Raw genomic sequence first — 23,513 nt, 5'->3', positions numbered from 1 at the left:
TATACCTCCCCAAATTCTCCCAAAGATTGGCTGGGGCCATGATTATGAGCTTCACCACTTTATTGATTCCAAGGACCCAGGCAAGCTTTTTTATCTTTGAGAAAAGGGGATAGGTGAGTGTGTTTGGGGCCAGAGACTATCTCTCTTCTGGGACCCTAGCCTCAGTCCAGGGCATGCTGTTGATTTTGGGAATTGCGGCTCGTCAAACACAGGTTGTAGAAGGAGTTGGGGTCAAAGGCTGTGCCCACTTCTCTCCATCCCACCCAGCCACCCGCCTGTAGTTCACTGGGACTTTTTGGATCACCCCAGAAGTGAGGGTCCAATACCAGAACATAGGCTTCCGTGCTTGGTCCCAGGCAGACTCCCAGCAAGGCCTTGGATTGTGCATCCGCATCTCCCCCAACCATCACAGGCCCCCCACCCCCTGCGAAGTGGGAGTAGAGCTTCTCCAGTTCTTCCTGAAGCCCTGCTCCACGGGGTATGTGACACAGGCGCCCCTGGGGCCCTCCGAAGTAGTCGAGGCAGAGGCTGGCTTCTACACAACCGATCCAGCTCTGGGAACCCCGGAACCCGGGGGGCTTGTCGCCCATGTCTTCCAGGGCCGCCTGCACGGCGGCCAGCCCGGGCACGCGCACGGACCAGCCCTCTGGCCACGAGCACAGCGTCTGCAGAGTGCGGTAGCCGCAGCCCCAGCCCCGGTCATCCAGGCCGTCGCAGCCGTAATGATAGTAAAGGTAGTGGCCCGAGAGGAGGGCCAGGCGAGCGGGCCCGCGGTCCGGCGGGGCTAGGCCCAGGTGGACGTCCTTCAGGGGCTTCAGGGCAGGCGGCGGGGAGGGAGGCCCAACGGACGCGTCGTCCTGGCGGCTCGGATGGGACTCCGGCTCCCGCATCTCGTCTCGCGGTCTTGAGCTAGCCGCAGGCAGGACCGGCGCGCGGGCTACGGGGACGCTCGCCCGGTCTCCAGCAGCCACAGAAGTGCGAGCCGCAGCCTCGTGGAAGACGCCGCCCTCCAGGCTCCCACAATGCACACCGCGCCTCCGTCGCTACTGCGCTGGCGCGAGCTCCGCCTCCTGAGGCGGGCAGGGCCGGGGCGGGGCTGGGTGCTGGGAGCCGGCACGCTCCGCCCGGCTACCGAGATCGGCAAGTCTGGCTGGCTCTCGCACCCGCCCCTCCGTCTACTCAGCCCCGAGGTTTGCGGCCCGCTCCTCGCTCCCTAGTTGCGCATACTGCTGTGGCTGTAACAGTTTATTGGCGGCCCAGAGGGGCGAAGGCACCGCGGGGGAGGGGCTCGGCCCGAGACATGCAGAGGACGGGGAGCCTCCGGGGATAATCGGTGGGGAGGGTGGACAGGGTCTAGGGCTCCTCTGTGTTATATCCCGGCCCTTAGATAAGTATATACAGCTAGGGGGCCGGGCGGGGCGAGCAGGGCGGTAAGACGTGGGGGTCCCGTCTGGGTCACAGGTCTGAGCAGCGATCCTGCTTGCTGTAATGGTCAAACTGGTTCTTCCAGTGCACCATGTAGGAGCTCCAGCGGTGGAACTCGGCCTTCCACTGGCGCTCCGCCTCGTCCAGCGTGTCTGCAGCCAGGGCGCCCAGCAAGTGGGTTGGAGGAGGACAAGGGGAAGAGCGGGGAACGTACATGGTGGGGGATATCAGTGCAGGAGGATACAAGGAGAATGCAGGAGGGTACCGAGGATGGTGGACATAGGATCGGAGAAATACGCGAAAGACGAAAGACCAGAGGAGGGATGAGAGTGGGGGCGGAGCCAGAGAAGGATGGCGGGAAGGAAGGTGGGGGGAGGAGGAAATGACCGGAAGACAGGGGGACAGAAAGGATCAGAAGGCGGAGGATCCGTGGATTGGTGGGGAAAAGAAGAGACAGAAATGGTTGGCTGTTACAGCTCCACTAGGGGGTGCTATCGAGCTCCCGGCCCTCCCTCTCCCCCCCCAACACCAGGCTCAGGCTCCAAATAATTTTATAAAAAAGAAAATTGGCTTTTTCGTTTCCATTTCAACAACAAAGGCGTGTGGGTCCCTGAGACGAGTCATAGGTCACCACCCCCTCCCAGCCCTGGCCAATTTGAGTTTCTCGGTTTGAGGAGGGAGGGTGCTTTGGGTCGGAGATCCCTGAGTAGAACCCTTGCCCACTGTCCGACCACTCATTAGAGGAGGGGCCCCTGAGGCCGGAGGGGTAAGTGGCCATGGTCACAGCCGCAGGAGCCCGGAGAGGTGGAAGAAGAGGAGAAGGGGCAGGGGAAGGCCGGGCCTGGACCTCCGGGCTGCCTCCCCGTGGGCGGGGCCTGAGCAGGTGCTGGGAGCCTTCGAGGCTGGCGGCGGTGGGGGGGGGGGGGGGGGGGGAGTTTGGGAAAAGACGGGTTACACCGGCCAGCTCCCACTCCCCTCTCTGTTTGCGCCCCTTTTCTGCCCTCCGCCCGTCCTGCCCGCTGGCCCCTGCCTACCGGTGGCGCTGAGCAATTTGGGTAGGAAGCGGTTCCAGAAGGCGCAGGCTTGGGCGCGCAGCCCCCGGCGCACCTCCAGCGGCCGGAGGTTCAAGCTCACGTACTGCTGCGCTCCCGCCGTGTACGGTGGCCACTGCGGGACTTTGGGGTCCCGGGGGTCATTGGGGTCCCTTCGAAAGGAAAGGGAAGGCTTAGCCTCCAGCAAGCCGGCCCCGCCCTCCCTTGGGACTGTGGACTGGAGACGGAGAGCAGGAAAGAGGCAGGCTGTTTCTTGACCCGTGCCCTCTTAGGCTCCCGGGAGAACGCATCCCTTGCTTCCCACCTCGTTAACCCCTCTTTCTGGTCTCCCGGATCCCCCATCGTCTGGAGCCATCCCCTTCCTCTTGCTCTCCCTCTTTCTGCCTTTCCCTGGGCTTTACTGCTCCACCTTTGTCTTTGTTTCTCCCATCTAAAGCATCACTAGGATTTATGAGCCCTTACTCTGTAAGCGGGCTCAGTTCTAGCTCTACAAACATCTTGTTTGCATCTGACAACACCCACGTGATGTCGGATTTATGGTCCCCTTTTTCGGACAGGTAAACTGGTGTGTGAATACATATATATGCATGTGTGCATGTCATGTCTAATAAAATCACCACTGGCCCAACCAGACCCAGCTCTCTACAGTTTAAGCCCCAAAGTACTGTGATAACTCCTTTGTCTCCCTGTCTCTCTTTGCTCTGCTTCCCTCCCTTTCTGTCCTTGTCTCTTCCGGACTTGCCATCCTGCTTTCCTCTCCAATATCTCTTGGTCATTCTGTCTCCCTCTTTGTCTCCTTTCTTTTGTGAACGTTTCCCTCCCTCTCTGGCCCCTTCAGTCTGCCTGTTTGTCTTCCTCTCTCTCTGTCCCCTCTGCTCTTGCTTCTCTGGCTCCTGGAGGCCCTCCTCCCCTCAGTACTGCTGACCCTGTGCGGGCGAAGTTGGCCCAGTATCTCATCAGTCGCTGGGCAAAGGTTCTCTCTTCGGCGGTATAGTTTAGCGAGGGTTCCAGAGGGAGCCCAAAGATGAACTCGATCTCGTAGCCGTGGGGCACCCCCATCCAGAGGGGCCAGGAGAGCGTGGACGAGCGATGTTCAAAGACGTAGGCATAGACCCGAGCCCCCTGGGCAGCCAGGCGTCCAGCCAGCTGGGCCACGGGGCACACGACGTTGTGGTCACCCACCACATCACTCATGGCCTCTCTCAGGCGTGCCGGGTCCTCAGGGTGCAGCCAGTCTGTGTAATGCAGGACCACAGCCTCGGCAGCTAGGTCACTCGCCTGGGGGACCCCGACCCGCACCCCAGCCAGGAACTGGGCCCGGCTGATGAGAGATTCGTTGTCTTTGCTGAAGCCTGGGGCCCCGTAAACCAGAAAATAGGAGCCCTCATCCTTCACCACACCCACCAGCACCTGGGAGGACAGGATAGAGAGATGGGGGGGCACAGACAGACAGGCAGACAGAAACAGATGAACAAAGAGCCAGAGAGATCAATAGTTATAGACCCCAGCACCACGGAGGAAGAGAGTATGAGGTTGGGGAAGGGACAGAGAGAAAGAAAATGTGCCCATGTTTCCTTTTCTCTCTGCCCCACTGACCACCCTGGGATCTGAGCTCTCAGGGAGGAGGGGGCGGCCATGGGGCCAGGAGCCCTGGCCTTTGGGAGTTGGATCTCAAGAAGCCTTTTTGCCTGGGCCTGGGTCCCGGGGTGGGGGTGGGGGAGTAGGGGCTGGGCTGTGTGGGGGAGAACAAGCCTAGAGGAACCAGCTTCACCCCTTCCAGCCACTAGTCACCTGCAGCCCGTGGAAGTCTCCAGCACTGATGAGGGCCTCCGGGGTGTCACTGAGGAAGTCACCATCCACCACAGGCACGAAAGAGAAGCGGAAGACACTTTCCTGAGGCAGCACGTGCCACTCGTGGTCCACCAGGTCCTGAGCTGGCCGTGTCCTCAGGCAGGCGACCAGCTCTGTGTCATTGCCACCGGCCCCCCCTGGGGGACAGCCCACCAGGCGTGCCAGCAGTGTGGCCCTGCGGCGGGCCTCTCCCACACCCACTGTGGCCCAAGGGCCGTTGGGTGCTCCACTCTGCAGCACAGCCCTGTGGAACAGGCCCCGGCTGGGAGGGGACAGCAGGTGCATGCCCACTGAGGCCGCACCAGCGCTTTCCCCGAACACAGTCACTGCCCTTGGGTCGCCCCCGAAGGTGGCCACATTCTCCTGCACCCACTGCAGTGCCAGCCTCTGATCCAGTAGACCCACGTTGCCTGGGGCCTCCCGGCTCCCTGGCAGGGCCAAGAAGCCAAAGGCTCCCACCCGGTAGTTCATGGACACCAGCACGGTCCCCTCAGCCTGGGCCAGGAAGCGGCCATCATATACGTCCAGGGAGGAGGCGCCACTGTAGAAGCCACCCCCATAGATCCAGACGAGGACAGGGGTGGGTGATGCAGGCCGGGGGTATGGTGTCCACACATTGAGGTAGAGGCAGTCTTCACTCAGCTCACGGTTGGGGTTCCACATCTCAGTGCCCTCAAAGCCAGGGTATAAGGTGTCCACATATTGGTAGCAGACGCTTTGGAAGGCTGTGGCGTCCAGCACCCCTGACCAGGGCCGCTTGGGCTCTGGTGGCAGAAAGCGACGGGGGCCCACAGGTGGCTCTGCGAAGGGGATGCCCAGAAAAGCAGAGACAGGGCCCCCGGGGGCCATTAGGCGGATGCCCCGCAGCCGGCCCCCACGCACTGTTACCAGCAGCTCTGGGTCCTCAGCCTCTGCCCCTCCTCCCAAGAGGAAGAGGAGGAGGAGAAGGATTGGGGAAGCCGGGGAGGGCGTGTGCAGGGGACACCAGGGGGGCCTCATGGCTGCCAGGGCAGGCAGGCGTCTGCTGGAGAAAGAAAGGCAGAGGGTGAAGGCCTGAGGCTGCCAGGAGGGAGATTAGGTAACACTCTTGACCAGGGGTTATCACTGAGCTGCAGAGGAGGTGGGGCAGGTTGGGAGAGGGGAGAGAAATGGAGGGAGGGAGACGGGCAGAGACAAGGACACAGGGAGACAGGGAGAAGCAAGAAGGGACAGACATCCAGCACACACACACCACCCAGACAGAGGAGTGAGAGAACGAAGGGAAGAGAGACGAGGCCTGCCAGGTGATCCCTTCCCCTGCCTCACAGAGGGCCCATCACTCTCACCTCCTAAGCTCCAGCTGGGTGGACTGGGTTGGGCCCAGCCAGAGCAGTGCGGACACCCGCACCAGAGGCCGCAATCCACACACAAGCTACCCGTCAGGGGCGGGGCCCTCACTGACGGAGGCGCCGATGGGGAAGCTCGCGGTGGCGTGAAGGCGCAGCCTCTCCTGAGTTGGCCGGGTCGGGGTGGGGGAATGGGGGGGCCCTAGAGAGTGGGTTGGGCATTCAAGGGTGTGGGAGCTACAGGCCCCGGGGCACCCCAAATCCTGCTGACTGCACACTCTGCCCCACCCTGCCTCTCCTCCTCCACTGTCTGGCATGGGGCGCCGGTACCCGTGGGTACTGGTTAGCTACGCACTCGCCTTGCCTAGTCTTAGAGATTAGGCTCGCCAGCCCCAGTCCCCCAGGACTCGAGTCCCCCATCCATCCGATGCTGCCGGGGCACGCTGCCGCCAGCGGGGGGCAGTAGAGACCGAGACAAGGAAGGCGCTCCCCGCCCCGAGTCCGGGAGCCGGGAACTCGGGGCGGGGGTCTGGAGGCTCGCGGGCATTGCGGAGGGGTCTGGAGGGCGAACCGAGGCGCCTGCGTCCTCCGAGCTCAGGAGATCCCCGGCCGCAGGGGCGAGGGCGCTATTTTGGGGCAGCAGCTGCTGCGGTTCCGGCGTCTCCAGCCAAGGGATCAAAATTCCCCGGGTCGGAACTCCCCCCTCGCGCGGCGGTCACCTCTCACCCGGCCAACCCGCCGCCCTGAGGCTGGGGTGGTGGTGGTGGTGGTGGTGGTGGTGGTGGTGGTGGTGGTGGGGATTAACTAGGAAACCCGAGTGCGGCTAATTATAACTCGGGGCTTCCGCTGAGCCTCCCCTTTCCCCAAAATAGGGACGGAGTCCCCGTGGGAGGGGGACGCCTGGGCCTCCGAGGGGGCTTCGGCCGGGCGCTACGCAGGGGCGCTGGGGTTGCGGGATCTGCAGGGAGGGGAGCCAGCCTGGCGCCAGCAACCTGCGCAGCTCGGGTTCCGCCCCGAGCAGGGGGCGTCTTCCAGTGGCCCCGGACTTGGGGGCGGGCGGGGGAAGGGGCACTCGGGGTCCCCGCAGGAATTCGAGAGCAGAGGCTCTCGATGGCCCCGCAGGGTGCCGGCTCCCGCGCAGGCGACCGTTAAGTATGCGGCGGCGAGGCAAGAGTTAAGGATGAGTGTGGGGCGGCGGGGGGCGTCGCTGGGCAGGCCCGGGGGCGCGGTGGGCGTCCCGTTTGGGGGCCCGGATCCCTCCAGGAGCGCACATTTTCCCGGACGCGGAGTGGGCGGCGGGCCGGGGGAGGGTCCCGGCCGGGGCGGGAGACTCACCTGAGGCGGCCGAGCCGGGCCGGGCCGGGCCGCGCCGGGAGCTGGAGGCGGCCGATGTTCCCCGGCGCAGGCTGAGCCGACTCTGACAGCCGCCGCCTCCGGCCCCCCGCACACACCCCTCCGGGCCGCACGGCGCCCCCGCCCGCCCCCGCCCGCCCCCGCCCCCGCCCCCGCCCACTGTCTCCGCCCCCGCCCCTCCCCGCCTCCCCGGGCTGCCACCTCCCCTCCCTCTCCCTCCGTCCCAGCCGAGACCCAGAGACCCCGGGGCCCGGACGGACTCCGGTGACAGACGCCGCCTGAAGGACAGACACACGGTGACACGACCGAAAGACCCGCAGCGGCAGAGCAGACACTCACAGTGACAGACGGACAGAAGCCGCGGAGACAGACACGCAGACGGCCAGTCGCGGGCAAGTGACAGCTCCAGACAAACGGTGACCGACATTCACAGACGGACGGACACACACACTGGGCCACCCTGACAGCCTCAGTCAGGACCAGGGGCCCAATAAGTGAGCATCCTTGGCCACGACACAGCGAGGGTGGCCTGGGAGGACCGGCACGTGAAAGTGTGGCTGAGGACCCCTGAGGGTCCGAGTGGTACTGGCGGAGAAAGGGTGACGTGGGGCTCTCCTGGGGGATGAGGGCACACCTGTGGGAATGAAGACGAGGACGTGAGAGCACTAATGGGCATGAAGGAGGGCCCCACGGAAGAAGACCCCCGGGGCAAGGGAGAGGTGACTCGGGGACACCCCAGAAGGCGAGACGTGGTGGCACGCGCAAGGCTCCGGGGTGAGGCCGCACTCCGCTGCCGCAGTGGAAACTTCCGGAACCCCCGCGGGTGGGTTTGCACTGGTTCCCTGACGGGTGAGCTGGGACTTTCGTCACCAGGGTCCGGTCGGGGCATGACATCACCAGACCAGGCTCTCATTGGCCGCTGCGGCCGGCAGGTGGGAGCGGCCTGGCCCGGGAAGCCCCCAGCCTGTTCCGAGGGGCCTGGGCCGCACGGACCCCCACGACCCGCCCTCCAGGGGGTCACCCATGGGAACAGTGCGACCGTGGCGGTGTCCCCACGCCCGAGGTGACAGTGGAAAAGCGTGCAGCGGTGTGCCCGCACGAGTACGCCCCTCGGAACGGCCTCGCACTCCGGGAACCCGGGGCTCAGGCGCCCACAGCCCGCTGCGTGGAGACGGGCCTGCGCGGGCCAGCTTCGGGGCGTGCGTGCGCGCGCGCGGCGGTGCGGGATGCTGCGTGGGGCGTGCGGGCGCGCGCACGTTGACTCGGGCGCCCCGCGGCCGCCGCCGGTGGGCTGCAGCTAGAGGCCGGCGTCCCCGGGTCTTCTCGGGTCTCGGCGGGGGTCGTGGGGTCCGCCCGAATCCAGAGAGCTTCCCCGCCCCGTTCCGCGCGGTCCCGGCTCCCCAAGCTGGGCGCCCCCAGCCCTCCCGCTCGGCGGGAACTGGCCCCCACAGGCGCGTGGACCCGCGCTGGGTCCCCTCTCCGCTCGCGCGCGACGGCCGCCAGGTGGCGCCGAAGGGAGCCGCTTCGGGCCTCAGAGACGGGGACCGGGTTCGGGCTGGCGGAGTCGAGCCTCACACAGTCTGTGCCCACCGTTTCCGCCCTTCCGGCTTCAGGCAACCCGGATGCCCCGCGAGGACACCGAGGTTCCCTGCATCCGGATTTCAACGTCCTGGACCCACTGGTGGAGAGCTCCCCACTGATCAGACCCCGTCTCCAGCTCCACTCCCTCAAGAGCAGGCATAAGGGCTGTGGGTTTGGGTGGGGGACAGAAAAATCAACAGTCGGTGTTGCTGCGGGAGAAAAGGACCTGAGGCAGGTTTCTGCGCATGGTCATTATGAATTATTAGAATCATGAAAACAAACTGAATGAATGAGCAGAGGCCTGCTCCAGGCCTGAGGTGGTAGGGATTTGGGGCCTGTAAAAGGCCCTGGTAGTGATGGGGGCTTGTTTCCTTGTCACTTTCCAAAACAGGCGGTGCCACGCAAGTGGCTTTTTAAATCATGAGGTCCTAGGGAGGACAGGGACAGCTTGTAGCCCAAGTAGTTACAAACTAGTATACCTTACTGGCTTTGAAAGTCAAAGGACAAAGCATGTTGTAGGAGCTGGCCCAGCAGAGACCTCCTTGGAGAGGTCAGTGCTGACCTCAGCCTCGACCTGCTTTTGAGTCAAGGACAGGATACCCAGGATGGGCTGGAAGCTCCCAGGGAAAAAGACCCTATATTTAGCTGGGTGGGAGTAAATGGATTTCACCAACAGAAAAGGTGCCCAGATGCATCTGCAGGGGCTGGACTTGACAGCAAGGACCAGAGGAGTTCCTGCCTCCTTGGGCATGGCAACAGTGGGGCAGTACTTGAGGGGTACCAATGGGAGGTAAGGGCAAAGCAGGTTGTGCAGTGTTCTGAAGTCAGAACTTTATTCTTTCCAGGAACAGGAGTGGGCTATGGAAGTTCAGTCAGTAGGAGAGGGAGGGGGAAGTGGCATCTGAGGATGCTTGAGAATCTGGGGCAGGAAGAGATGCAGCCATTTATGTCAACACTGTCCTTCCTATTCTCCAGGTGCTGGGAGGGCAGGGCACGGCTGCACAGGGAGATGGGAGGAAAAGCAGGCAGGTCTGGCAGGTCCGATAGGGGGTAGGTTGGGATCCCAGGAGGGTGTCCTGCTCCTGGAGAGCCCCTGATGTGTCTCCCTAGGCCCTGGCTCAGGGAGGGGTCAGTTGAATGTCCAGTCAGATGAATCTGCAAGTCTGCATGGAGTTCTAGGGCATGCAGGTCCTGTTCCCACTTAAGCAGGTGTACCCAGGGCTCTGCAGCTGTAAGCAAATCTGAGAAATGTGCTGAGGGGCCACAGATGTGTCCTCAGCCTCAGTTTGTCCCAGGATTGTGAGGATGGAGGAGACAATGCAGATTGTGTCCCACCTCAGTTTTTTTTTTTTTTTTAAGATTTTATTTATTCATGAGAGACACACACACAGAGCCAGAGACACTGGTAGAGGGAGAAGCAGGCTCCCTGCCGGGGGCCGTATCCGGGACTTGATCCCAGGACCCTGGGATCACGACCTGGACAAAAGGCAGACACTCACCTACTAAGCCATCCAGATGCCCCTCAGAAAGTCTTTAAATTAGCAAGGGACCAACCGAGAGTGCCAGGACAGAGGATCCACATGGCATTGGAGTTAACCCTGGACTGGAATTCCTGATTACTGGGTTCTTGCTCAGTGCTCTGCTGTCAGTGAGACTTCTGGAGAGTCCCATGCCTTTCCTGAGCCTCAGTTTCCCCATGTGTAAAATGGTGGGTTGGACTTGAGTGTACGTAAAAATCACAGAGTCCACTAGAGGGACTGATCCATCTGGTGTTGGATGGAGTCCTTAAAGTCTGTAGATTCAGCAAGTCGTTAGGGCAGTCCCATGAGGTGTTCTGAAGATGGATCACATGAGGAGCAATGCTGGACTAGGCTTCCCCACATTCAGTCCAAATTGGCTTGAGACCATGTGGATCAGAAGAAGGTGCTGTGGGTGCAAGAACTAACAGGGACACCTCTGGCCACGAAGGGAGATGGTCAAGGATTTGAACCTCTTCTTAAAAAAGGATAGAAATTTCAGGAACAGTCCTCTTCTTACCTTGAGCTTTTCCATAACCTTTGTTAACACAGGGGACCACGACTTCTATTACATCCTTGCTCCACCTCTGCCAACAAAGAGGATTCTTTATCTCCTCTGTTTATTGGTTAGGATTCAGTTCAGTTATATGAGACAGAAAACCAAACAATAATGGCATGAATGAAATACAATGAGGATACATTTCTCTCTTACGTAAAGGAGACCCAGAAGTACACCATGCAGGATTGACAGAGGACCCTTAAATGTCAGACCAGGTTCCTTTGCACAGAATTTTGTTACTTAAACATCTTTAGCAGGTAGCTCCACTATATGGTGTAATATGGCTGCTGATGCATCAGTCATCACATCTGCATTCCAGCCAGCAGGCAGGAGGAAGGACTGATGAAGAGCATCACTTCTCCCTTTAAGGACATTGCTTGGAAATCATACAGCACTTCGGTTTATATTGCATTGGCCACACCCTGGGATTTTTTTGTGACCTATGACACCGCTGCCCCTCCCCGCCACCAGCTGCTTCTCTAAGGAAACGCAGTTTCTAGGGCCATCCGCTGGAGGGCGCTGGGTGAAGACCTGGCGGGGCCGCGCCTCTGCTACTGGTGCTGCCGCAGGTGGTGGCGCTGAGTGTCTACGTGGCGAGCTGCCAGAGGAGCGGCGGTCAAGGTGAGCGCGCAGGAGTGGGGGTGAGGGCGGCCCGGCTCTGGCTCAGGCGGCGCAGCGCCCGGACCAGGGCCCTCCCACCATCACTGCGTGCAAGCAAGGCGGAGGCGTTGGTTCCAGATGTCCTCGGGATGCCCGCTGCTTATGGCTGGAGGCGCCTAGTGAAGCCACTGCCCCTATCCCCAATAAGCGGGCTCGTTGACCTAAAGAACTGGGAACAGCAGCCATGCAAGAAACTCTCCTTCCCTCTCTTCACCCAATCCTCTGACCCGTTCTGCACCTTGGCCTAAAATTCACACTTGATCAAAGTTACATCGTTATGCATGAGTCCTGCTGGGAATCAACTATCCATCCTATTTATACCCTTTTCCCCTTTTTTGCTGGTTTTGAGCATTTCACACAACTTATAGCCTGTCTCTGGATAGACTCATTTTAGTTTCACAATTCTGTTGAATGTCTAACCGGTTTACAGTATTCCCCATGCAGTTCATCAAACATCCTTTGGTTTATCCTCACCCTTTCTCTGGCTGGGGGGAAAGTCAAGTGGGAGTGTCATACCCTTGTGCCCCAATTGATTCATTACAGACATCAGGGGGCACCTGGGTGGCTCAGACAGTTGAGCATCTGACTTTGATTTTGGTTCAGGTCATGATCTTCAGGGTTATGAGATCGAGCCCCACATTGGGCTCTGCCCTAGACATGGAGCCTGCTTAAGAGTCTCTCTGCCCTCTCCTCCCTCTTTAAACAAGTAAATGCTGAATCAACAAAAAAATTGCAGACATCAGCACAATTCTCGGGTTGATCTCCACCCATGAGCTGTAATGGTCCAAAAGGAGTGAAACGTATCCTGTAATTCACCAGGAGTGTGTTTACCCTCATGCTTACCATTTTTTTAAAAAAGATTTTATTTATTTACTCATGAGAGACACAGAAAGAGGCAGAGACATAGAGAGAGAAGCAGGTTCCCCATGGGGAGCCTAATGTGGGACTTGATCCCAGGACCCCAGGATCATGACCTGAGCTGAAGGCAGATGCTCAACCACTGAGCCACCCAGGTGTCCCTAAACACTTGGTTTTATTGTAGTAAACACTCTGCCTGCATAAAACAAGCAAGGAGAGAGAGAGACACACACAGAGGATTCATGGGAAAAATTTCATATGGAATAAACTTCACATGGAAACAGAGTTTCAAAAAATATGTTGAAAGACATTTTGCCCATGATGTTCCTATATCATAGACATACTACAGACATACAGATGACTGCAAAGTACATGTAAAGATGCTCAATATCACCCATCATCAGGGAAATGCAAATCAAAACCGCAATGAGATCTTAACTTGCACCTGTTAGAATGGCTATCCTCAAAAAGACAAGAAATAACAAGAGTTGGTGAGGATGAATGCTTGTGTAATGTTGGGGGTGTGAACTGGCACAGTCACTATGGAAACAGTATAGTTCCCTCAAAAAGTACAAATCAAACTACCATATGATCCAGCAATCCCACTTCTGAGGATTCATCAAAGGAAATAAAAACAAAAACTTAAAAAGATATCTGCACCCCCATGTTCACTTGGCTATTTACAGTAGCCAAGACATGAAAACAACCCATGTCCATTGATGGATGAATGGATAAAGAAAAATCTCTCTCTCTCTCTCTCTCTCTCTCTCTCACACACACACACACACACACACACGCACACAAACATGGTATTCGGCCATAGAAAGGAAGGAAATCCTGCCATTTGCAACAACACACATAAACCTTCTGGCCATTATGCCAAATGAAATAGAGAAAGATAGGTACCATATGATCTCACATATATGTAGAATCTAAAAAACCCCAACAAAACAAAACTGATCTCACTGATACAGAGAACAGATTGGTGGTTGCCAGAAATGGGGGTTTCCAGGTGGGTGAAATGAGTGGAGTGGGTCAAAAGGTACAAACTTCCAGTTACAAAATAAGTAAGTCCTGAGGATGTGACTATGTGACATGGTGACTATGGTTAACAATGCTGTACTTCATATCTGAAAGTTGCTAAGAAGGGATCCCTGGGTGACTCAGCGGTTTAGCGCCTGACTTCGGCCCAGGGTGTGATCCTGGAGACCCAGGATCGAGTCCCACATTGGGCTTCCTGCATGGAGCCTGCTTCTCCCTCTGCTTGTGTCTCTGCGTCTTTCTCTCTCTTTCTCTGTCTCTCAGGAATAAATAAATGAAATCTTTAAAAAAAAAAAAGAAAGTTTCTAGGAGAAGAGACCTTAAAAGTTCTCATCACAAGAACAAAATCTGTTTAACTATGTGTAGTGATAGATATTAACTACACTTATTGTGGTAATCATTTCACTATATATATATATATTTATATATAAATATATTTATTTATTTTATGGGAGAAGCAGCCAATGCAATGGTTAGTCGTTATTGGAAAGAAGAAACTTTACAGCACATTTTGAGTAAGTTAGTGCTAAGACTCAGTGGGTCAGCTGGTGGGGCACCAGCTTGTCATGGGTTCCATAGCTAGGGCATGGCTGAGTCTCAACTTTGTGCAGCCAGAAGCAGATGGTGGCAGTATTGTCCTCATGGTTGCAGACCACTATTCACTTATTGGTGATAGATGGGGACTAAGGGTCTCCCATGGTGCCTGAAGCTGCCTTTGGGGCTAGCATCTTGTATGGGTCCAGTCCCTTCTGTGCAGCCATCATAACCTCCCTCTCCAGCCCAGTTGTCTGCCCATCATCAGTAGGAACACCATCTCCAGATGCCATGGAGCAGTGACTCCATTAAGACTGCGGTCCCTGAGATCTTGTGCATTAGTGTTCCAACTCTGTGAAGCAACCTTGAAGCCATCATGCCCACTACAAACAGCAGCACTTCCAGTATATACATATACTGAATCATGGTGTACACTTGAAACTAATATAATGTATGTCAATTATGTCTCAATTACAAAACAAAACAAACATACTACAGAACATTTAAATAATGAACAAAAAGCATACTGTTAATCCTGAAAGTATCTTTGGAGACATTAAATATACAGTGCCCATGGGGATAGGGTTGAGCAGTTTGTGTTTTATTAAGAATATTTATTTATTTAATTGAAAGAGAGAGAAAGAGAGAGAGAGAGAGCAGGAGGGGCAGGGGAAGAAAGAGGATCACAAAGCAGATTCCCCGCTGAGCCCAGAGCCTAGAGGAGGACTTGCTCACAGGACCTTGAGATCGTGACCTGAGCCCGAATCAAGAGTCTGCTGCTTAACTGTCTGAGCCACCCAGGGGCCTCCAATATGTGTTTTTTATTTTTATTTATTTATTTTTAAAAAAGATTTTATTTATTTATTCATGAGAGATGCACACACACATACAGACAGAGACCCAGGCAGAGGGAGAGGCATGCTCCACTCAGGGAGCTTGACGTGGAACTCAATCCTGGGACTCCACGATCATGCCCTGGGCCAAAGGCAGGCACTCGACTGCTGAACCACCCAGGGATCTCCAATATGTGTTTTTTAAATATACATTTGTAAATGCTTTTTAAAAAATATTTTATTTATTTATTCGCGAGAGACATACAGTGAGAGTCAGAGACATAGTCAGAGGGAGAAGCAGGCTCCCTGCCGGGCACCCAATGTGGGACTTGATCCCAGGAGCCCAGGATGAAAGTTGAGCTGAAGGCAGACGCTTAAGCACTGAGCCACCAGGTGCCCCTGTAAATGCTTTTTGTATATTACAGATACTAACCTATTATCTGTCATCCACATTGCAAAAGTTTTCCCCAATGTATTCTTTTTCTACTTTGTATTCTTTTAGTATCTTTCCCTCATAAAAAAAATGTTGCTTTTTTATGTAGTAGAAAAGTGGAATTTTACTTTTGTAGTAGAAAAGTGGAATTTTGAAATGGGGTTTCTCATTTAAAATACTTTCCTCAGTGGGGATCCCTGGGTGGCGCAGCGGTTTGGCGCTTGCCTTTGGCCCAGGGCGTGATCCTGGAGACCCGGGATCGAATCCCACGTCGGGCTCCCGGTGCATGGAGCCTGCTTCTCCCTCTGCCTGTGTCTCTGCCTCTCTCTCTCTCTCTCTCTCTCTCTCTGTGACTATCATAAATAAATAAAAATTTAAAAAAAAATAAAAAATAAATAAAATACTTTCCTCAGCTCTCAAGTTATATGAAGAACCTCTTAGATTTTTCTCTAGAAAGTTTATTTTTTTCTTATATTTTTGATTGAGCTTGCCTTTTATTTTATGTTATTAATATTTTATTTATTTATTCATGAGAGACACACAGAGAGAGAGAGAGGCAGAGACACAGGCAGAGGGAGAAGCAGGCTCCATGCAGGGAGCCCGATGCGGGACTCAATCCCGGGACTCCAGGATCACGCCCGGTGAGCCAAAGGCAGATGCTCAACTGTGAGCCACCCAGGCGTCCTGAGCTTGCCTTAAAAAATTTTTTTTTTATTGGAGTTCAATTTGCCAACATATAGCATAACGCTCAGTGCTCATCCCGTCAAGTACCCCCCTCAGTGCCTGTTACCCAGTCACCCTAACCCCCGCCCACGTCCTTCCACCACCCCTTGTTTCTAAAGAAATTTTTTATTGGAGTTCAATTTGCCAACATATAGTCAGCTTGCCTTAAAATTTAACGTTGTAAGATAAAGATCTAACTGTTTTCCGCTATGTGGACAGTCAGTTGCATTATTAAATAAACCAGCCTTTCATCTGAATTAAATTTGTTGTGTGTGAAAATTATTGGATTTATTTCAGGCTTTTCCATTCTGTTTCATGTGTGGGTCTATTGCTCATTCTTTTTTTTTTTTAGATTTTTTTAAAAAACTTATTCCTTAGAGACAGAGAAAGAGAGAGGCAGAGACACAGGCAGAGGGAGAGGCAGGCTCCATGCAGGGAGCCCCATGTGGGACTCAATCTTGGGTCTCCAGGATCACACCCCAGGCTGAAGGCAGCACTAAACCGCTGAGCCACCGGGGCTGCCCTATTGCTCATTCTTATCATAACATTATACTGTTTGGATTGCAGTCATTTTATGATATGCTTTTAAAACTTAAAATATGCTTTTTGGGTTTTGTTTTAACTTTTTGGTTTTGTTTTTTCTTGTCATAAATTTTAACATATGATGAGGCAAGCCTCCTTACAATTATTTTTCACAATTTTCCAGTATATCCTTAGACATTTATTCACCTACATGGGCTTTAAGGTAATTGTGTCCATGAAGAAAATTCAACCCTGTTGGGATTTTCATTAAAATTGCATTGAATGTATACATTAATTTTAGGAGACTCAACATATTTTTGTTGTAAAAATCTTTATTTTTAAAAAAACCTCTAGGGATGCCTGGGTGGCTCAATGATTGGGCATCTGTCTTTGGCTCAGGACGTGATCCCAGAATCCGGGATCTAGTCCCACATCAAGCTCCCTGCAAGGAGCCTGTTTCTTCCTCTGCCTGTGTCTCTGCCTTGCTCTTTCTGTGTCTCTCATGAATAAATAAATAAATCTTAAAAAAAAATCTTTACACCTTGGGGCACCTTGGTGCCTCAGTGGTTGAGCGTCTACCTTCTGCTCAGGTCATGATCCCAGGGTCCCAGGATGGAGTCCCTCACTGGGTTCCTGCAGGGAGCCTACTTCTCCCTCTGCCTATGTCTCTGCCTCTCTCTGTCTCTCATGAATAAATAAGTAAAATCTTTAGAAAAAAATTTAAAAATATCATTTAGATTAGCCTTTAAAATTTGCATAATGGAGTCAAATTATATATATTCTTCTGTGAATTGATTGTTATCCTCAATATTAACCTATTTTAAGATGTGAAATATCATGTTCTACCCGTGAAAGATCAGTACTAAAATTCTTTCCATTGCTGTCTTATCTCTTCTATAGAATGTCCAGAAGTGATGCTAAGTGCTACCATCTCGGCTTCTCACACCATTTTCTGTATTGGCACAGGACCCAGTGTTGAAAGTACCTCCTTCCCATTTTTTAAAAAGATTTTATTTATTTATCCATTAGAGACACACACAGGAAAAGAGGTGGAGACACAGGCAGAGGGAGAAGCAGGCTCCATGCAGGGAGCCGGATGTGGGACTTGGTCCCAGGACTCCAGGATCAGGCCCTGGGCCGAAGGCAGACGCTTAACTGCTGAGCCACCCAGGGATCCCCTCCTTCCCATCGATAGTGTTCAATTCTGGTGCTTCTATGAGCACATTGTCAAATCTCCTCAATTCTGGGAGGTCCTCCCTCTCCCCACTTTTCAAGCATAACTGCTCCATTATAGTACTTTATTCTCCTTCACTATGGGTGGTTCTGCCATAACCCTGACTACTGGGTTGAGCCCACCAGAACCCCTAATTCTATCATCTCCATTAACACTGCTCTAAGAAGCACACAAAGACCTGCTGCAGGGGATGGGTACCTGGGTGGCTCAGTTGATTAAGCGTCTTCCTTCCACTCAGGTCATGATCTGGAGGTCCTGAGATGGAGCCCTGCATCAGGCTCCCTGCTAGTGGGGAGCTTGCTTCTCCCTCTCCCTCTGATCTTCCCTCCACTCATTCTCTGTCTCTCTGTCTCTCTCTCTCTCAAATAAACAAAATCTTAAAAAAAAAAAAAAAGACCCATCAGAGGTTTGATCCTGTCTGCCAATGTCACTGATGACTCTTTAAAAAAAAAAAATTTTTTTTTTTTTTGAGAGAGGGACAAGGTAGGGGCGTGGGGCAGAGGGAGAAGGAGAGAGGGAATCTTAAGCAGACTCCACACTCAGTGCAGAGTCAGTGCAGAGCTCAATCTCACAACCCTGAGATCATGACCTGAGTTGGACGCTTAACTGAGCCACCCAGGCGCCCGACTGATAACTCTTGATTAGCATAAACCATAGCTACTGCCAGGATCCCAGCGGTGGCAGGTTGTGTTATTGTTCAGTATATTTGCTTTCCCTCCCTAGGGTGGATGATAGCTTCCGGAGTCACTGATAGGAGGCTTGGCATCAGATGTGTGGTGCCTCTCCCTGATGAAGGATTTTACATTCTTGTCCATCAGACTCAGGGCAACCATAGGATTTGCTTTAGCCAACAGAATGTGGGTGGAAGGTGTGTGATGTCATGTCTGGAAAGAAGCTTTAGGAGGCAGCTCATGATTTTGTCATCTGTCATTTCCCACCACTATGGGATTGGCAGTGTCCCAGATAGGGGCTGCTCTATCAGTCTGGGTCCCTGAATGAACAGCACAGATGTTAGGATGGGCAAGTAGCGTGAGTGAGAAAGAAGCATCTGCTGTTGGAAGATACCGAGTCTTTAGGATTGTTTATCCAGCATTTCCTGATCTTTCCTAATATGCCAACCATCATTGTCTTTCACTTGTCACAAAGCCAATATCAGCTTTTTATCTGCCTTCATGCAAATCGATGCCCCTCCCCCACCTATCATGACTTCAGAGATAACTCTGGTCAGCACCTTGACTCCTACCACCTGACACCATCCATGATAATTGCTATCATAATTCAGATTATGACACAGTGGAGGGGATGGTGAGCACACATATCTTAACCTTTTCAGCAAGCTTGACTCATTCATGAGGAGAAAAGGAGTGACCTGCTCTTGGCCTTATCTTTACACTTTGTCCCTAAACCTTGGCTTTTGAAGGATAGTCCCAGCCTGTATTTTCCTGGATTTATATCTCCCCCCAAGTGCCTGTGACAATGGTGGGACCTTGGAGAGAGACCCGTACCCCTCACCATTCTTCAGCTTTTTTAAAAAAATATTTTTAAAATATTTTATTTATTTATTCATGAAAGACACACAGAGAGAGGCAGAGACACAGGCAGTGGGAGAAGCAGGCTCCATGCGGGGAGCCCGATGTGGGACTTGATCCCAGGACTTTGGGATCACGCCCTGAGCTGAAGGCAGATGCCCAACTGCTGAGCCACCCAGGCGTCCCTGCTTTCCTGTTTCTTTGTATGCCTTGTGATTTGTTGTTGTTGTTGTTGTTGTTGTTGTTGTTGGACACAGAATATTTGAATCTAATGGTGTGGTTAACTCTGGAACTCAGGTTCTCCTTCCTCAGAGTTTTCTATTATTGTTTTTGTTGGTTATTGTAGTGTGTCTCTGTGCTCGGGCAGAAGGTATACACTAAGGTCTTCTTAGATTTATTCTAATTCTTTTCCTGAGCACACGGTCATTTTCTAATTTTCCCCACATATGCAATTGTTTCTGAATGTCCTAGTCTTTAATGTGCAACTCCCAAAGAGGGAAAAAGCAAAGACTGAAGGGGGGGGAAAAGTCAGTTTTTTAAATCCCTTGGAACTCATTTCAAATGGTGGGGAGGGGCTTGTAAAAATGGCCGTTTGCCTCTGTCTATACTTTTGTTATCAGAAGCTGTAATCAGTGATCAAAGTGTTACATCAGATAGATTGTGCCAGTGCCATTGCAGTTGTTACCTAGGTCGGGAGATGGAGTCCTGGTTCCTGCTCCAAGTCTCCAGAATCCTCCCCCTCCTCTCCCCCTCCTCTCCCCCTCCTCCCTCTCCCTTCCCTCCCCCTCCCCTCCCCTCCTCCTCCTCCTCCTCCTTCTTCTTCTTCTCCTTCTTCTTTTTTCTTCTCCTTCTTTCTTCTTCTTTCTTCTTCTTCTTCTCCTCCTCCTTCTTCTTTCTTTTTTCTTCTTTCTTCTTCTTTCTTCTTTCTTCTTCTTCTTCTTCTTCTTCTTCTTCTTCTTCTTCTTCTTCTTCTTCTTCTTCTTCTTTCTTCTTCTTCTTCTTCTTCTTCTTCTTCTTCTTCTTCTTTCTTCTTCTTCTTCTTCTGGATTTTATTTATTTATTTATTTATTTATTTGAGAGAGAGAGAGAGTGCATGAATGGGAGGAGTGGGAGGGAGGGAATCTCAAAGCAGACTCTCCACTGAGTGGGGAGCCAGATGCTGGGCTTGATCTCAAGACCCCAAGATCATGACCTGAGCTGAAATTGAGAGTGGGACACTCAACCAGCTGAGCCACCCAGGTGCTCCCAGAATCCTCTTCTAAATTATTTTTACATTATTCTCAAAAGCATAATATCATATTCAAGTTGTCAAGGATAAACAAAGCCAGACCCTAGTTAAAGTGGTAAGGACAGATTTTAACCAGTAACATACTTTTGCAATAGGAAAGAGTCCAGCATGAACCGAACTCCAGTTTGCACAGAGGTCACTGGATGATTTAAGGGAGAGTGAGGGAGTGTGGGGAGGGAGGGAGTGCAGCTCAGGTGACTGTGGGAATGAACAATTATAGGAAGAGTAGGGGATGTCTCCTCAGCTTCCTCTGGATAATCAGGGCCTCTATTTTTTTTTAAGATTTTATTTTTATTTTTTTTAAGATTTTATTTATTTATTCATGAAAGACACACACACACAGAGAGGGAGAGAGAGAGAGAGAGAGAGAGAGGCAGAGACACAGGCAGAGGGAGAAGGAGGCTCCATGCAGGGAGCCCACATGGGACTCAATCCCGTGTCTCCAGGATCAGGCCCTGGCCCTAAGATGGCGCTAAACCACTAAACTGCTGAGCCACCCAGGCTGCTCAACGTGGTCCATTTGAAACCCATCTGGGTTTGCTAACTGGTGCTTAACAAAGTTAGGCTATTACCCTTTCCCAGAGGCTGGGAGGCAGGGGCCCTATCTTCGGGTGTTGGCTGGGACAAACAGTAAATTCTGGTGGCCTTGAGTTTTCTCAGGCAGGCACTTTAAGGGAGAATGGGGTCAGCCTAGGGATGTGGCCTTGAGCCCTTAGAACAGGGTTAGTGATTGTTCAAGTCTTTATAGGTCTGGGTTGAGGCTTAGTTGGGAAGAGGGCTCAGGGGAGCCTGGTTAGAGTTTGCTCAAGGAGAGAATCTTCGTCAAAGTAAAAATTGAAAACTATAGATAGAGCTAATCTTCTCTGTGTTCTCTGATTATCATTTGAATCTTAGTTCCTTCTCTCTTCTCTGAATTAATCTTAACCCCGTTAAGCAGGTGAGCTTTTTTTTTCTTCAAATTTTTAATGCACTTACCTGTATGTTTGTGTATGTGTGTGTATTCATAGGAAATACATATGTGTGTGGGTTTTAACAGAACTGTGTCCGTTGGTTTCACTGAACAAGCCAATCTGAGAATCTGTCCCTTATGGTACTATTTCTGATTCAAGCATGGTAGTCTATAGTGTGACTATTTCATAGTCATTTTAGATTCCTATTGAGGGATGTGTAGGTTGTTTCCAGTTTCTATTGGAATCTCAATAAACTGGATGGCATCCTTGTGAATGCCTCTTTGAAGTACTTCTTTTTTTTTTTTTAAAGATTTTATTTATTCATTCATGAGACACACACACACACACACACACACACACACACAGAGAGAGAGAGAGAGAGAGAGAGAGAGAGAGAGAGGCAGAGACACAGGCAGAGGGAGAAGCAGGCTCCCTGTAGGGAGCCCGATGTGGGACTCAATGCCGGGTCTCCAGGATCACGCCCTGGGCTGAAGGTGGCGCTAAACCGCTGAGCCACCAGGGCTGCCCTGTGAAGTACTTCTTGAACACAGAGATAGCATGGTGGAATTACTGGGTCCTTGAGCATGCATTTAAAATTTTAATAGATGTCACCAAATTGCCTTATTAGAGTAGGCCGACACATTTACACTCCCACCAGCTGAGTAAGAGTATTCTTCACAAGCTTCCCAACACTGAGTGGACTCAAACTTCTTAGTAGTTGCTAATCTTCTGGGCCAAAACATCCTTTTGTTTGATTATTTCCACTGGCCATCTGTATTTTTTTTTTTTCTGGGAACTGGCCCAGATCCTCAGATATTAAAATGACTTAAAAATATTTTATTTATTTATTTGACAGAGAGAGAGAGAGAGCGAGAGAGAGAGAGAGAGAGAGAGAACACGCAGGGAGAGTAGCAGAGGGAGAGGGAGAAGCAGTCTGCTGAGCAGGGAGCCCAATACAGGGTTCAATCCCAGGATCCTGGTATCATCACCTGAGCTAAAGGCAGACGCTTAACAGACTGAGTCACCCACGTGCCCCTAAAATGACTTCTGATTGAATGCTGCATTGTTCCCATAGCTTTGGTTATAGGGTCTCAGCCCAAGTCATGCTAAGGGCAGGATGGAGAGAGGGAAGAGCAAGGGGCAGAGGGAGTGAGAACAAGTTTTCACCTCCCTCTCCTGAAGCTGGGACTGAAACTAAGGAGAGACAGTGAGAGCCAGCCCCAGACTCCAGAGTCCAAGGTCTTGACCAAGTGTATTCCTCATCCAGTTTTGCTGGTTCTTGGTGGGGGGTAAGGGAGGGAAAAGGTAGGGTCTTAGGAACTGCTCTGAATGGGTCAGGTCAGCTAGGGGTTGGACCACCAGCAATGCTCCCTGTATGACACCTCCTGGGCTAGTCCAAATTTCTTGGTGTCCTTCCCACAGCAATGAAGTCAGAGACAGGGGCAAGAGAAGTGTGGTGGATGGTGCAAAGGTGAACCTATGCTTAGCCCCACGTCAAGCAGAGCAGATAACCACTCCTTTCAGTTCCATCTGTGTGCTTCTGTGTACATAGTGGCTGCCTCCTGTAGCTGCCCCTGGTGCTGGCGCCTGCTCTACCCCCTGCACCAGGCCCATGCAGCTGCTCAGTCTCCTCAGCTTCCTCTGGATGCTCAGGGCCTCCACGGGGGCCAGAGGTGAGAGGGCAGGTGGGAAAAAGGCTGGAGAGACCCTCCTGATGTTCAAGAGTGGAGATGTGTGGGGAAGTGGCTCTGAGGCCTAAGGGGAGACTGAGGAGGGATTCCTCAGAGCTTTGGGTGCAGGAAGCATTAAGGATAAAGGAAGCTGGTTTGAGCCGGTGCTGCTTTCAACCCAGGACCAAGCAGGTTGCGGGGATTGGTGCTTGCATTGGGAGGGTGGGCATAACCTCTTTCCAGAGGAGTGTTCTTCCCTTTGATTTGGTTTTCTGAGCCCCCATTTCTCTTCTTTCCTTCCCCCCACCAACTCCAGTGCTCCTTCTACTCTGGATTCTTCCTTCACTTCCAGTGGTGCTCTCTCCATGACAGCTCCACCTCTTCCTGGGGTTCTCTCCTCTCTGGAACTTTTCCGCCTTTGGTCCCCTTCTCCAGCTCTGCCTCTATCTCTCCCTGCCCCCACCTAGCCCATGTTTCTGGGCACAACTGTCATTGGCAAGGCTGGGCTGGGGAGATCCTGAATGCTCCCAAAGGGTGGGAGTGTACCACCCGTTGTGGGGCCCAGGGCTTTTTCT

At 52.9% G+C, this 23,513-nt stretch overlaps 2 protein-coding genes and 1 pseudogene across 5 annotated transcripts; all 3 read right to left on the bottom strand.

Annotated features, from left to right (window-relative positions):
- Positions 1 to 42: 42 nt before the first annotated feature.
- On the bottom strand, positions 43 to 1,189 carry UFSP1 (UFM1 specific peptidase 1 (inactive)). The gene has a single exon (XM_041748107.1). It carries the CDS (start codon positions 888 to 890, stop codon positions 162 to 164), a length of 729 nt encoding a protein of 242 aa, XP_041604041.1. The 5' UTR covers positions 891 to 1,189; the 3' UTR covers positions 43 to 161.
- Positions 1,190 to 1,232: 43 nt separating this feature from the next.
- ACHE (acetylcholinesterase (Cartwright blood group)) lies at positions 1,233 to 7,112 on the bottom strand. Of its 4 annotated transcripts, none has more exons than XM_041748101.1 (5): positions 6,989 to 7,112; positions 4,269 to 5,352; positions 3,403 to 3,887; positions 2,460 to 2,629; positions 1,233 to 1,577 (listed from the first exon to the last, which is right to left on the bottom strand). In XM_041748101.1, the coding sequence occupies exons 2-5, from the start codon at positions 5,325 to 5,327 to the stop codon at positions 1,456 to 1,458; spliced, it is 1,836 nt and encodes a 611-aa protein (XP_041604035.1). In that variant the 5' UTR covers positions 5,328 to 5,352; positions 6,989 to 7,112; the 3' UTR covers positions 1,233 to 1,455. The 4 variants fall into 4 exon arrangements, with proteins under 4 accessions (XP_041604035.1, XP_041604034.1, XP_041604037.1 ...); XM_041748100.1 differs by having other exon boundaries at positions 4,269 to 5,349; positions 6,989 to 7,109; XM_041748103.1 differs by lacking the exon at positions 6,989 to 7,112 and adding an exon at positions 5,654 to 6,399.
- Positions 7,113 to 13,755: 6,643 nt separating this feature from the next.
- On the bottom strand, positions 13,756 to 14,131 carry LOC121486242 (annotated as a pseudogene).
- Between the last annotated feature and the right edge of the window lie 9,382 nt (positions 14,132 to 23,513).

Source organism: Vulpes lagopus, chromosome 3 (assembly GCF_018345385.1).
Source record: "Vulpes lagopus strain Blue_001 chromosome 3, ASM1834538v1, whole genome shotgun sequence".
NCBI classification, from domain to species: domain Eukaryota; kingdom Metazoa; phylum Chordata; class Mammalia; order Carnivora; family Canidae; genus Vulpes; species Vulpes lagopus.
The sequence above is the reverse complement of the archived record's forward strand: the minus strand, read 5'-3'. Positions and strand labels throughout refer to the sequence as shown.